The sequence below is a fragment of the Alligator mississippiensis genome, chromosome 2 (genome assembly GCF_030867095.1).
Source record: "Alligator mississippiensis isolate rAllMis1 chromosome 2, rAllMis1, whole genome shotgun sequence".
Lineage (NCBI taxonomy): Eukaryota > Metazoa > Chordata > Crocodylia > Alligatoridae > Alligator > Alligator mississippiensis.
In genome coordinates this window covers 232,960,895-232,974,759 of record NC_081825.1, presented here as the reverse complement: position 1 = coordinate 232,974,759, position 13,865 = coordinate 232,960,895, and the positions used below count along the sequence as shown (strand labels likewise).

The following is a 13,865-nucleotide window of genomic DNA, read 5'->3' as shown; positions in this document are numbered from 1 at the left end:
CCCACAAATTTCACACCTGGCATGAAGGCCACCTGCAGAAGGCTACTGCAGAGCAACTCCTCCTGGCCATAGTCGGGGTATCATATCTTTCATGGAGCCCGAGAACGAATCCAATGGGACTAACAGCAGTCCAACACAAAGAGAGATGGGCTCATCGCCACCTATCGAACCCCGGGGCAATTCCAACGCCCCTGGAAGCTATAGATGCCTGCGTGGAGGTATACGAAGGAGCAAATGCCGTTACACTCCGACTCTTTTTGAACCCAATGGCGGGTCAACCAGTGGGAAATCTCTTAGGCCATCTCCCACGACTGCAGGTACTCATGAAGCAAGGTGAAGAAGCTTCTGATGATATAAGGGACCAACCTTCAGCATACCCAGCCGAAACACTGAGACCCAGACGTCAAGAGTTTACCCCCCGGCGAGAGCCATGGTGGTCACCTCCAAGAACCCCGAAGGAAAGAACTACAAAGGAAAGGAATATGTTTGGTTTTCTTCTCGCCCGCTCCGGACTTACAAAGACTCAGTTGCGAATTTTGGGAGAAAGGGCCCAGTGTCGTCTGGCTGAAACATTAGGATTCAAATTCGAAGACCCACCAAAAAATGAATAATGGCCGGCGGCTCTGCTGCCGGCCTTCTCCAACTCAAACCTGACCCCACTGATCCTCGTCCATACGCCGAGCTCGCTGTTTACAACCCTACTGATCCGGATGACCAACAACAAGTATTCTTCCTTCTCGATCCTGGAGCTCAAACCAATGTGATTACCTCAATGATACCTCACCAAAAGACCACCAAAACGATCAAGGTACAAGGGCTTAACGCTATCGCCGTCACAACGAAGGTCAAGTTTTGGGCCCAGGGCCACCGATACCCCCTAGAGACTGTCCTAGGGGGCATCAACATTTTAGGGATCCCGGGGATAAGAGCGCTTGACCATAAAGAACAAGTGCTACAGGCATTACCCATTATTATCCCAGAACAGGATTGGCATCGACCAATGCTTCATAACACCTCCACCTGGCGATATCGACCAATCCCAACTAAGGGTTCTCTAAAAGAGTCCCTTACTGACCTCCTGCGGCGACTCGAGCGACGAGGCTGTATTAAAACCGTATCTGCCAGCACCTACCTGTCATCAGGATGGGGAGTTGCAAAACCTGGAAAGCCTAACGAAGCCCGGCTAGTCGTAGACTATAGAGAGGTTAACAAAAGATGTCAAGTACTTCAACAACCTAATCCTTCTACTCTGCCACAATGTATGTTTGAGATGGCACAGTTCCAACAAAGTAAGTGGGTTGGAGTCACATTAGATCTAAAAAACATGTTCTTTTCCATCCCAATAACTGACCCGGAAGGAATACTAAATGTGTATTGATGGCATTATGTACAGGTGGACGGTTTGTCCACAAGGATATCGCAACGCTCCATCACTAGCTACTGGTGCCATGAATAATACCCTAAAAAATTTTCAAGCCTCATACTCTCTTCTCCCAGAGGAGGAATTGAGAATTTGGAGTTATGTCAATGATATTGCCATCATGGGTCGCGATAGTTCCGTAGTTGCTAGTATAGTCAACCAACTAGTCGCTCACCTTCAGAGTGAGGGATGGACGATCAACGAGGAAAAGTCATGCCTACATCCTGTAGATGACATCACGTTCCTTGGCACTCGATACATCGGTTCCATCCGCCACGGAATCTTGCATGAGGGTCCTAACATCGATCCATTAAAAACATTCCTCCCTGTCACTAAGAGGCACTTTCAACAGCTTTTGGGTCTTTTGAATTGGTATCAACATTATGTTGGACCCAGTGATTTGACACTCCTCACCAGATTGCAGCAACAGATCCGTAACAAATCCCGAAAGTCCACGCCCTGGACGAAAGGAGATCAGCGGAACCTGCTTCGCCTGCTAGACATGGTTAAAGATATACAGCTCCATGCCATCGATCTAGGTGAGTCACTAACTGTAACCCTCGGGTTCACCACCAACCACGTATGGGCTGTTGTACGTAACCCTCGCGATGAGCTAGTATACACGGCCCATAAGACGCTTCAAGCGGCACAACATCGATATGGAGCTGTAGGAAAAATCCTCCTAGCCAAACAACTGGTGGAGCCATTAGCAAGGGGGCATGGGACGTTACGCGCTCCCGGTGCCACATTGTTACCCTTGCTGGATGCGGAAAGAGTCGACCCACATTTTCAGGGGGAGTCTAGGACCTGGAATACGCTAGTGCTTACTCACCGTTACAACTGGCATTGTTGGAGGTTGGAAGACATGGCACCTGATCCCAGCCCAGAAGATGAGGAGAAGGTCCCTACACTGTATGGAACTTCTGCCCCGGCATGGATGGCCTCAGATGGAACCTCCCGACATGGCGGAGGCTATGGGTACTACTGCAAGGCTTGTAACGATAGAGAAATATTTCAAGCCGACCCAGATGATAATTCGGCCCAAAAATGTGAATTGTTAGGATTCCTCAAGGTACTAGAACATTGTCTGACACATCTTAACGACTCACTCCCTGTTCCAATCATCGCAATTGATTCGCAATACATTTATAAAATTCTTACCGGTACAGCTTTTCCCTCCGAAAATTTGAATGATTGGCAAGACATCTGGAAAACGTTAACTAAATTTGTACGCCTCCCGTTGGTTAGACACACTAAGTCTCACCGTCCAGATACTGATCCAGTACATGAGGTCATTGATAAGCTCTTAGAAGATCCACTCCGGACCGACATAGTCTTGCCTATCACATCTACCTCCGGTCCCGAAGTAAATCCATTCCTCGCGTGGCTTCACGAAAATTGGGGTCACCCAGGACCACAGTCCTGCCATCAACGTTGGTGCCAAACCCTTACGGAGCCGGCCTCATACGGAGCTCGGCGCGATTGGGAAAAGGTAGCTCAGGCCTGTGAGAGATGTGCTAAAGAGAAGTGCCATAGAACCAAGCATCAGCTCGGAGCTTTCGATTCTTCACAGTTTCAGGCAGGAAAAGTTTGGCAGGTAGATCTGCTAGGACCTCTCCCAGGGTCTAAACCACCAAATAAAGGATTAGTTGTTGTCGACTTGGGAACAAGACAGTTACAAGTCATTCCCTTACGAAAAAGCAATGCCACTGCTGTTATTTCTGCCTTAACTGCTGTATTTGCCACCTGGCAACCTCCTCATGAGATTCAGTCTGATGGGGGACCCCCTTTTAACTCTAACGCTCTAGACAAATTTGCTCGTCTTCACAATGTAGCCTGGCATCTCCATCTGCCATATCACCAGCAGTCCAACGGTGTTGTGGAAAGACACATAGGCCTGTACAAAGAACAACTTCGCCTCAGAGGAGGAGGGACGTTTAAAAACTGGACTAAATTCAATCATGATGTTCTCATCTCATTGAACACCGCTAAACCGCTATGGGACGAAGCTAATGTCCAGAAACCCCCACCTTGGGAACCCAAGTTCCAGCCAGATGAGTTAGTGTGGATCTCAATACCGCACCCCCATCAGTCTCATCCACAAGTTCACAAAGGAACCGTTCAACAGTCAGGACAATATCCTAATACCTATTCTGTTCAATTAGAAGAAAAGCCTGATCGTCCTCCTATTATCGTTCATCACAACTGGATGACTCGCCATTCCAATGTTCGCCCAGTATCCTTACAGTGAATCCAATTATGAGTCTCTTGTTTTGTGTTGTTGTTTTCTTTCTTAACAGGTCTAACCCCAACAAAAGCAGTAATCCACAACAGCCCGATTGTGAGATTCATCAAGTACCAAACTACAGTTCATTCGAGTCAATAGAGTGATGGTTGTGAAGGAGACACTGAGGCGGCGAACGTCCATTCGCTCAGGACTTACTATAACACTATTCTCTCTCATTTTATTAAGTATTTTATTGACATTGTCTGTTAATAGGAGAAGACGGACTGACTACTAAAAGAGGTGAGTCCCAAGCAGATGTTCTCCAATCAGACGATGATCAATAGTTGTTGCTATATGTTCAAATTATTGTATTTTGTAATTTGTTGAAAAGACCGGTCTATCAAATTGTTTGTTTATATATATATATATATATATATATATATATATATATATATATATATATTGGTTGTTAAAGCTTTGCCAGGTCAGTAAATCCCGAAACAAAGATGCCTTATGATGTGCTCATGTGTCTAAAATTCCAGTTGTGCCGTCGGCAAGGGGGCATGTCACAACCCAGTGATTTTGGTGCCTCGGCACAATGGAATTTTCCCGCCACATGAGAGCTTCTTGCACAGCAAAGGTTTTCTGTTGCAACAGAAAAACCCCGGTGAAAGAGAGTTCCCGCCATTCGAATGCAAATTTGTGTCCCGCTATTGGCCAGTTCTAAATTATTCCTACGTGGCGGCTAGTAATTGGCTTGCTAGCCGTTTAAAATTTCGTGCGACTTCCACCCAAGTCGGAGAACTTTGAGCACGCTGCAGAGTGCTTCTAAAAGAGATCTGACTTGCGGCTGAGCTGATCGATAGACTGATCACCTATCGATTCTTCTCCCCATCGCCGAGCGCAATCCCCGACGTACTCTTTCCCCACTGGCTTGATTTGTGGACGGATGAGCTGGCCTGAGCCCTGCCAGCTTGAACAACTAACATAGTTGTTCAAACGACCGGACCGTCTGCGTCGCAGCTACAAGCGGCGTAAGTAAAGTTTTGCAACCATTAAGCTTTGTCCGCCTCTCTATTCACCAGCCCGCCCAACGAACAAATAATTACTAAATCACCTCGAGTCGGCTCTGGCCGTCCGAGACAACAAGTAGTTTTAGATAAGGGCTTTCATGGAAACAGGAAGTATAATGAAACAACTTTTAGGCAGACAAATCCTGGATTATGAACCTTTCCCCACCCACCACAGCATTTCCCTAATGCTCCCCCAAGTTGTACATGGGTGTGTTTGGAGGGAGGGAGGCCATGTTTGGGAAACCTTAAACTAAGCTGTTTTGTTGCTCAAGTCCTGGCCTTTCACATGCTACACAAGGACCAGCAGTGGTTTTCCACTACACAGCATGCATGTCTTCAAAAAGATTAAATTAGATTTTTCTTTGCCTGTCCTTCCTCCCCCTTGCACAAGGAAGAGCAAGCCACAAGCCTAAAAAAGCTTCCACCACTTAAGCTAAACAAGACATTAACAGCTGTTGGAGCTTCTTTTGCTGTGCCAGTCAGCCAGTAGAGGGAGACATGGTCACGCACAATATAATCATCACAACCTTTTCCTAATTTTCTTATCTAGATGATTGTATACTTGAGCAATGTGAAGTTCCAGATGGCCTCCCACTGCATGAATATTGGTACAGAGGTCATACATACATACAAAAAGAAATTACAGCCTTTGGTATGTGACTTGTCTAGACCCCAATAAGGGAAGGAGATCCAAGATTGTTGAATCTTTGTGGCTCCACAGTGTTGGGGAGGTTAGATTATTCCAGGGGATGGAGGGGTCAGCTAACATGGACGGTAACTTTATTGTGCCTAATAGGGACCAAAACTGAAAACAAACATGGGAGGAATGCACACAAAGTAACAGCATTTAAAGAATCAGTACCGCATAACAGCTAACGAACAATACATTACAAAGATAAATAGGAATAGGAAAAGTTAAGTGATGTGGAATTCAATCTTAACTTTTTATTGTAATCAAAATAAAATTGTATTGTAGTCAAAATAAAAACTAAGAGGTAATATTTGTGTAGGGCAGGAGGCAACCAGTCTCAGCTGAGCAGAGGAATAATTTGATCTCACCAAATGCCTAAATTTTCTTCTCCAGATAGACTGAGGTCCTGAGCACAACGTCCTCATGCTACCATCTCCAAATGGACTCTGTAACAAGGATGCTTAAGATCCATTCTGCTGAAAGATGCTGATTTCTGCAGCACTGTACTGGATGTTTTTAGAAACTGCACCAGAAGTTTCTACTATGGAAGCCACTATACGTTACATAAGCACAAACTTAAAGTGAATATTGTCATCACTGCAGCAATCTCCATGTTAGTTTTTATTAACTCTAGTTTGACCTGTGTTTCTCCAGCATCTTCAGTTTTCAATAGGCCATAGGCAATGCCAAGCTCAAATTCTAACTGCATCATAATAGTTAGGAATGGCCGGGGGGAACGACAGCTGGGGTCCTGGCTTGTCGTTTGAGATAGCAGGGTGAGCACATTAGCAGGGTGTTAATTAACACTTGAGGTCTGAATTGTCATCTTCAGGTTTCACAATTAATTACATGACTTGGGAAATTCACAGCCCTCTTAGCTATTGCTTCAGGCAGTCTACAAATACAGGAAGCCAGTGTCAGAGTTGCACTACCTTCACACTCCTAATGTTATCTTCACAACTATTAGTGCTAGAAATTTTAAGATGGAAGCTGGAGCAAGGGGTGAATTCCATAGTTATAGCTACAGAACATAGAAGCTGAACTAAGCAATAACTGCTTTTTCAGTTTATTGGTCAAAACCAAAATGTTGTTTCAACTCAAACTAAAAGCCATTTTATTTTTTAAAGACACTTTCCCTCCCAAACAAAACAAAACTTTCCAAATCTGTTTCAAAACAGAATTTGAAGAATATCAAGTTGATCTGTTTTGCCCTTTTTAAAATTAAGATTTCTCAGGCAATACAATTCAACACAAGCTTGCAAATAGTTTCTATCACTCAAACCTACATTTTTTAGTGAATAAAATAGTCGGCCACAATGCGTAATACACACTGCTTTAGCCTGTAAAGATCCTGACTACACAGTCAGACACTGTATCCACAGTGCAGCACTGAGAATACTGTCTATATACTTGAGAGCATCTTCATCTCCCCATTTTTATATATCATGAGCCTCACAGAAATAACAGGCCAAATCTATCAATACTGCACATGCACACACACATTCAGCCAAAATCCCCTACTCCCACACAGGGATTTTAAATGGGGACCAGTGACACAGAACAGTAGGAAAGGTGTTGAGGAAAACACGTAGTGACCAAGAAATCCATTACAAGAATGTTTAGTTAAACTATACAGAATGAAGAATGCCAAATAACTATTTTATATTGCTACTAACAATGTTACTTCTTGTGCCAAACCGACTTCTCTTATTATATATTTATATTTAATGATTATATATTGATGGTTTTGCAGCTGTGTAGCAAGGACTTTTGCATGAGATCTCTCTCATGTAAAAGTCCTTGCTACACAGCTGCATAACCAACAATACAAATCAGATCAGCATACTGAGCCTCTTGAGTGCATGGCAAAAAATTGCCGGTTGTTTAACATTAACCTCTACATAATCCCAATAGCAAGGGGCCCCCAGAGCAGTCAACCTGCTAGTCTCCCACCCCCTCCTTCCTCCAACATAACACAGACAGACACACACACGAGAAAGAAGAGCTAGAACTGTTCTATGTAAAATTAGAGTCTCTTAAATGAGAATTGTATTCAATCCTAATTCAGCCTTTGTGACCAGAATCCACAGGCACTACAACAGCACAGGTAGTGTGCTCAGAAAGAGGACTCTGATTCAAAGTGTTCCTTTCACTGCCCAATAAAATAATAGCCTTTTCAAAAGGAAAGATACCAGAGCCACTAAATTTTTCAATCATTTTCTATCAAGGAACAAATTAAATTTAAACAAGATTGAAAAGTTACAGAGAAAACTTAAACCAGATAAAGTTCCTGGTGGCATTTGTCCTACTCTGATTTTTGCATTCAGTCCAAGATCATCTTAGCATGAAATGTGAAACAAATCCTCATTAAAGCAAATGGACCTCTTCATGATATCCCCGCAAAGCATAAAACATAAGAAAATCAGAGTTCTTCTACAACAAATGTAAGGGCATCCATCTTGTGGGACAATGCATTCTGTAACACCCTAGTGAAAATCCAGACACAAGCTTCCCCACATAGGTTTTGCTTTCTCAGGTTCCTTCACCTCTAGCCTGTACCCATTTGGGAGAAAAGATTTGATTGGGCATATCTTCAGTGCCTCATTAGTTGTGGCTCCGATTTAGGACTCGTATTTGCACACAGCTCCAGGGGAGGGAGGTACTATATCCCTCTGAGAGCAATAACAGCATCACAATTTACTACTCCATATTACACTGGTTTTGGCCTTCAGACTGACTTCATCCTCTTCTTATTCTATTAAGAACACCCCCCCACCAGGTATGTTAACTTTTGGGGGGTCGGGGGGGGAGGAATTGGTTCTCCTGTCATGTGCCCTTTCACTACCATTGTCTGGGTGGCAGCACTCACCCAGGCAATGGGTGGGGGAGGAGCCGCTCTCCATCCCACAGCGATGCACGTATCCCTTGTGGAGAGCAGTACTACAGCACCTGTTTTGTTTGCTGCACTGCAAGGAAAAGATGCCCAACAATCCAACCCCAGCTCATGCCCATTTCCTCTGGCTGCTTACAGATGCGGAGGGAAAAAAAAAGCGCTTTAAATTCACCTTGGTTCTTCCCTGTGCTGAGTGCAGCGCATGCCCAAAAGAGGCAGTTGAGCTAGCTTGCCCAGCATCTGTATAGCTCACGTGCTTTAGTGGGGCCTTTTGGCGCTTTTATCTAATAGTTAATTGAACAGTAACTACCTAAGCCACCATAAATCCAAAACTTTTCAAGACAAATGACTCTGTAGGGTTGTACAGCCATTTTGTAACATGCTCGTATGGCGGGATGGGGGCATTAAAAGAGTGCAACAGCCCACAATTTGTTCCTTTTACCTGGTCCTATCACTTCCCATTACAGCATACTGCACAAGCATCACTACCATTTGCCGAGTCATAGAAAAATGGAGTAATCCTATGGAGTATATGGGGATTGCTATGGGGTATAGTAAACATACTGGAGGGCAGAGAGAGAATTCAGGAGGATTTGGATAGACTGAGAATGTGGGTGGATCAGAATAGGATGCAACATAACAAGGATAAATGCAAGGTGCTGCACCTGGGGAGAAAGTATCTCCAACACACCTATAGACTGTTCTGAGTACCACAACAGTGGAAAGAGATCCCGGAGTCCTGGTTGACAAAAAACAAACATGAGTCACCTGTGTGACGAGGTAATAAGCAAGGCTAACTGCACTCTTTCTTGCATCAACAGGTGCATCACAAGCAGGTCCAAAGAAGCGATAATGCTCCTCTATGCGGCATTGGTAAGGCTTCAAATGGAGTACCGTGCCTAGTTTTGGGCGCCGCATTTCAAGAGGGATGTGGACAACCCTAAGAGGGTTCAGAGGATGGCTACTCGTACAGTTGAGGGCCTCCAGGTAAGACCCTATGAAGACAGACTGAGGGACCTAAATCTCTTCAGCCTCTACAAGAGAAGGCTGACGGGTGATCTTGTGGCTACCTACAAACTCATCAGGGGTGGGGGTCAGCAGGGAATAGGGGACACTGTTTACCAGGGCGCCCCTCAGGGTTACCAGAAATAATGGCCACAAACTGAAGGAGAATAGATTTAGTTTGGGCATAAGGAAGAAATTCTTTATGGCAAGGGTTGCCAAAATATGGAATGGGCTTCCAAGGGAGGTGGTGCGTTCCTCTACCTTGGAGGTGTTCAAGAAGAGATTAGACAGGCATCTGGCTGGGGTTACTTAACCCCAGCGCTCTTTCCTACTTGGAGCAGGGGGTTGGACCAGATGATCTACCAGGTCTCTTATGACCCTAGAAATCTAGGAAGTCTCCCACCTAGTTACTGGCCCCAGAGAGGAGGAAGCTGATCTCCAGGAAGAGCAATCCAGGTGGATTATGCCACCAAGCTCTGCTACATCTTAAATAATCGAAGCATAGAAACTAAGGGCTAGAAGGGACCTAAGAAGATCAAGACCCATCCCTTGCTCTGGGCAGGAATGCTGCTGAGATCACATGATCCCAGCAAGGTGTCTGTCCAGTCTCCTCTTGAAGACTTCCAAGGTTGGGGACTGCACTACCTCACTGGGAAATCTATTACAGAGTCTGATCACCCTTACCATAAAGAAGTTCTTCTTTTACATCCAACCTGAAACCGTCTTCTAACAGTTTATGGCCATTGCTCCTTGTCCTCCCCTGGGGCACCCTAATAAACTATTGGGAGCTGGGAGAAAAATGTTCACCCCTTACATATTTATAGATGGTCATGCATGGAGAGTAGTTTAAATAAATAAGACATTAAAAGTATCCTGAAATGTGAGTGCGCCAGCCATGTGCCCTCTTAGGACCCAAGGTTATGTGCATCTTTGGTATTCTGTGGCACACTTGCTGGTATAGATCCAGTTATTTCTATGGCACTGGCTCCTCCCATGCCAGCAAAGAGAAACATCATGAGTGGACAATTCCCCCCTCCCATGAGGCAACACTCTATAGATATTTGATCAAATGAAAGATTCATAGGGCAACTACTGCAGTGGTCCAGGAATCAGTCTGATACTTGAAAGGAAGGGAGAGAACAAAGGGAACAGAACAGATTTCAGAGAAAAGTCTCTAAGCGGATGTGGACCACATCATAAATGAAGCATTAGACCAGCAATTTAAAGGTTGTTTCTAGGGTACCCAGAATACAACTTCCTATAGGAAAGTCTCACTGGGGATATTTATTATCAGCCTGACAGTTGGTCAGAGCACACATACAAAAACCAGGTATTTCCTACACACGAGTCCCTTTGGTATTTCCTACACATGAGTCCCTTTGATGACACAGTGTCAAGGCTTCCAATACATTAAAGTCATTCTTCAGAATTTTCTTAAATTAAAAAAATAAAGGCAACAGGTATGACCATTAAAAAAACCCACTGGAAGAGCCACAAACCAACTAAAGCAATAAGCCCTTTCTTTATATCTGAGTTCCACTAGAAAGGCAGGCACCTGCAATAAACATCCCTAAAGTGACTCTCTAGTACTTGGCAGTGATTGCATCTGAAAAATTTACACAATACTGTTACAACACTAAGATTTTAACTCTGTCCATGCATCAGTCATTTCTGCAATTAATGGCTGCCCCCACCCTTTGTATCTTTAGTGCCATTGTTCAGTCCAGCTCTGTAGAATTCCACCTGCCTGCCCCCAAACAGGGATGGCTGATAACCACAAAAGTTGGATGGGGACCCAGGCACGAGTAACACTTCAAACTCATTTACATTCTCAACAAGTTGGTAGCGTGCTTTCAAGTTTGCAAGCACTGGCTAGAATGCTTCTTAGCCCAAGTAACCTCATTTCACCCTAAGAAGTGGTTAAGTGCCTGCACAGCTGACTCTGCGGGATCAACCCCTAGAATTGCCACCCTGCCCCCCAACCTTCTCAGAACGGGCAGGGGTTCCTGAAGGGAACTTGGTTCAACAAACCAGATGTTTCTCTTCCCTCTTATCACTGATCTTTTCTCAGGATCAGAGAAACAGTGAGTGGTAAAGCTTAGTGGCCACCATAAAACAAAAAAACAAAACAAAAACCCACAATGAATAATTCAAAGAATTTTTTGTAATGTAGATAGGAATCTAAAGCGTAGCACCTTTATAGTAGTGACAGCTTTATTGGCAGTGCCTAATCATCGGGAGAGAGTGTAACAGATAGGATAAACCTCTTTGAATTTCAACATGCTAGTGAACAAGTGGGCAAAGAAACCCCTTCCTCCCACTCCCTCTCCCCACCCCCCCCCCATCAACAAGCCACTTCAAGGGGGTGGAGAAAGGTTTTAATAGTTTTAAGAAATCCATAATTTTATATTGATGAGCCTACAAGCTAGACTTTTTAAAAAGGTACAGGTCTTTCCAGTAAAGATCTATTATGTCAGATTAGCAGAGTCGTCTCCCACTCCCTCTCCCAACACGGGAACGAAACCTAAGAAAAATAAAACTGTTCATTGAATTTGAGGCAAGGTAGAACTCAATCAGCAGTTCTCAGCATTAGGGATTTGATTCACTTAAAGCAACTCTTCCTAAAAAGTGCAGGAAGCAATCAAACTAGCTTGTAAAGTATAGTATATAAAAATGGTACATGGAATCTATTTGATAGACAGGCTTGGTGGGCAATTAAACATATGGCATGCAAGACTTTGGTTTCAGGCTTCATCTCAACTATTCCCAGTACCAGTGTTTAAATACCACGCTGACAAGGGACCAGAGAAATGCCTAAGTTCTGTGTGCCACAAAGCTTCTCTCTAAAGCTAACTGTCATGTCATCCCTCTCAGATTCTGAGCACAGCAATTTAACATCCAGCTTTATTTGGAAAGCATACTTATATACTTCTCCAAGCGTCAAACTGCTGCTTCAAAGATTAATGACATGCACTGGATCTAACCTGTCACATTCTAACTGCTGCTGTTACACATCTGGTCATAAAAAGGGCTACAAAGTACAGCTGAATACAAGGACACCCTTTTTTGCGGAGCAGCTCCAGTTTTTCCACTGTCATGAAGTTTTCAATGAGTTCGTTATTCAGACAATCCCCTGGTCTAGCACGCAACCCCCAATTCCATCGTTTTGAGTTGTCCCATTGCTACGTTCTGGTTGGGTGGCAATGCTGAGTCAAGTTTTCTGAATCTCACTAAGTGGGTGGAAGTAAATGAAACACTAAGTGGCATCATAATTCATGCTGCCCTGTCAAAAACACCTATGGACAGCAGCACCCGACACCTTCATGCACAGCTACATTTCTCGGCTTCACCAAAACTATGGGGGTTTTTTTATGGCAGCGCAGCCTTGAGAACAGCTGCTGTTTTTCGCAGCCTTGGGATTCGGAGCTCTGGTTTTTTGCCCAGGAGTCCTGCTGCCGCTGGAACCCGGTGGCTCCCCAGGAGCACCATATTTAGAAGAGATGCTGGGTTTTCCCACCCCCTCCCTACTTCCCAGAGCTACTTAACTGTTTGGGAAGTGAAACGAATGGTCCAAAGAAGAGTTGAAACACGCTTGGGTTTTAAAACAAAAAAATTAAGAAAAGAAATGGAGCTTCTTATTACAGGATGTCTAGGCTAAGGGCATCTTTGCAAGGATTTGTCCAATGCCTGCATACAAGCAGGACGAGCAGGAGGGGAGCCCGACAGCCGTCCGTCTTTGGGGCTGGCTTGTAAATGCAAGACGAGGACTATCGCTATTTAAAAAAAAAAAAAGAGAAAGAAACGCGGTGGGCTAACTTTTCCCCCCAGCTTGCCACAGCCCCTGACCAGCGGAGACGGGGGCGGGAGGGGCCCGGTTGGCTTCCCTGGGGCAGCTCTTTGCCCCGCTGCACGTCCCGACCGGGGCAGGGGGGCCCTGACGGCTGGCAGAGCCCGAGCAGGAGCCCCCTCGGGGCAGGCAGGGCAGGGCAGGGCAGGGAGCCACTCGCACTTACCCGGGGCCCCGTGGCTCGGTGGGGACGGACCTGCGGGAGATGCACCAGCAGCAGCGCCACGAGCAGCTGGGGAGCCCCCGCGCCGCGCCGCGCCCCGGCCGCGGGCATGGTCGGCGCCTCGCTGCCCCCGGCCCGCCCCACCCCACTCCGCCCTGCCCTGTCCCGGGCCGGCCGGGCGGGCGAGCCCCGCGCCGCCACACGCAGAGCAGGCAGCCGCCGCAGCAGCCCCGCGTTACCCGCTCCGACCGCAGCAGGTGAAGTGCCTCGGCGCGAGCCATGGGCATCCCGCTATAAACCCGCCGGGGCGGGGCCGCCGCCGCCTGGGCCGGAGCCAATGGAGGCGGAGGCGGAGGCGGGGCGCCCCGCCCGCACCCTGTGGGGGTCCGCGCTCTCCCGCCTGCCCCGCCGCACCGCACCGCACCGCACCGCTCCTCCGGGGCAGCCCCGGGGCGTCGTGCAGGCCCCGGCTCCAGGGAGGGGCGGTCCGCACCCCGGCCAAGACGCCCTAGAGCGCGTCCCCGGACAGCGTCTCTCGTTCCTGGC

At 46.2% G+C, this 13,865-nt stretch overlaps 1 protein-coding gene across 7 annotated transcripts in view; it reads right to left on the bottom strand.

Annotated features, from left to right (window-relative positions):
- Positions 1–13,561, bottom strand: part of SMOC1 (SPARC related modular calcium binding 1) — a 203,517-nt gene extending 189,956 nt beyond the window's left edge. For 3 of the 7 annotated variants that reach the window (XM_059722907.1, XM_059722910.1, XM_019476656.2), the window contains exon 1: positions 13,323–13,559. In XM_059722907.1, the coding sequence (XP_059578890.1) occupies positions 13,323–13,430 (108 nt within the window). In that variant the 5' untranslated portion in view covers positions 13,431–13,559. Of the gene's footprint in view, positions 1–13,322 lie in introns of all 7 variants that reach the window. The other 4 variants (XM_059722911.1, XM_059722912.1, XM_059722908.1 and 1 more) reach the window with 2 other exon arrangements.
- Between the last annotated feature and the right edge of the window lie 304 nt (positions 13,562–13,865).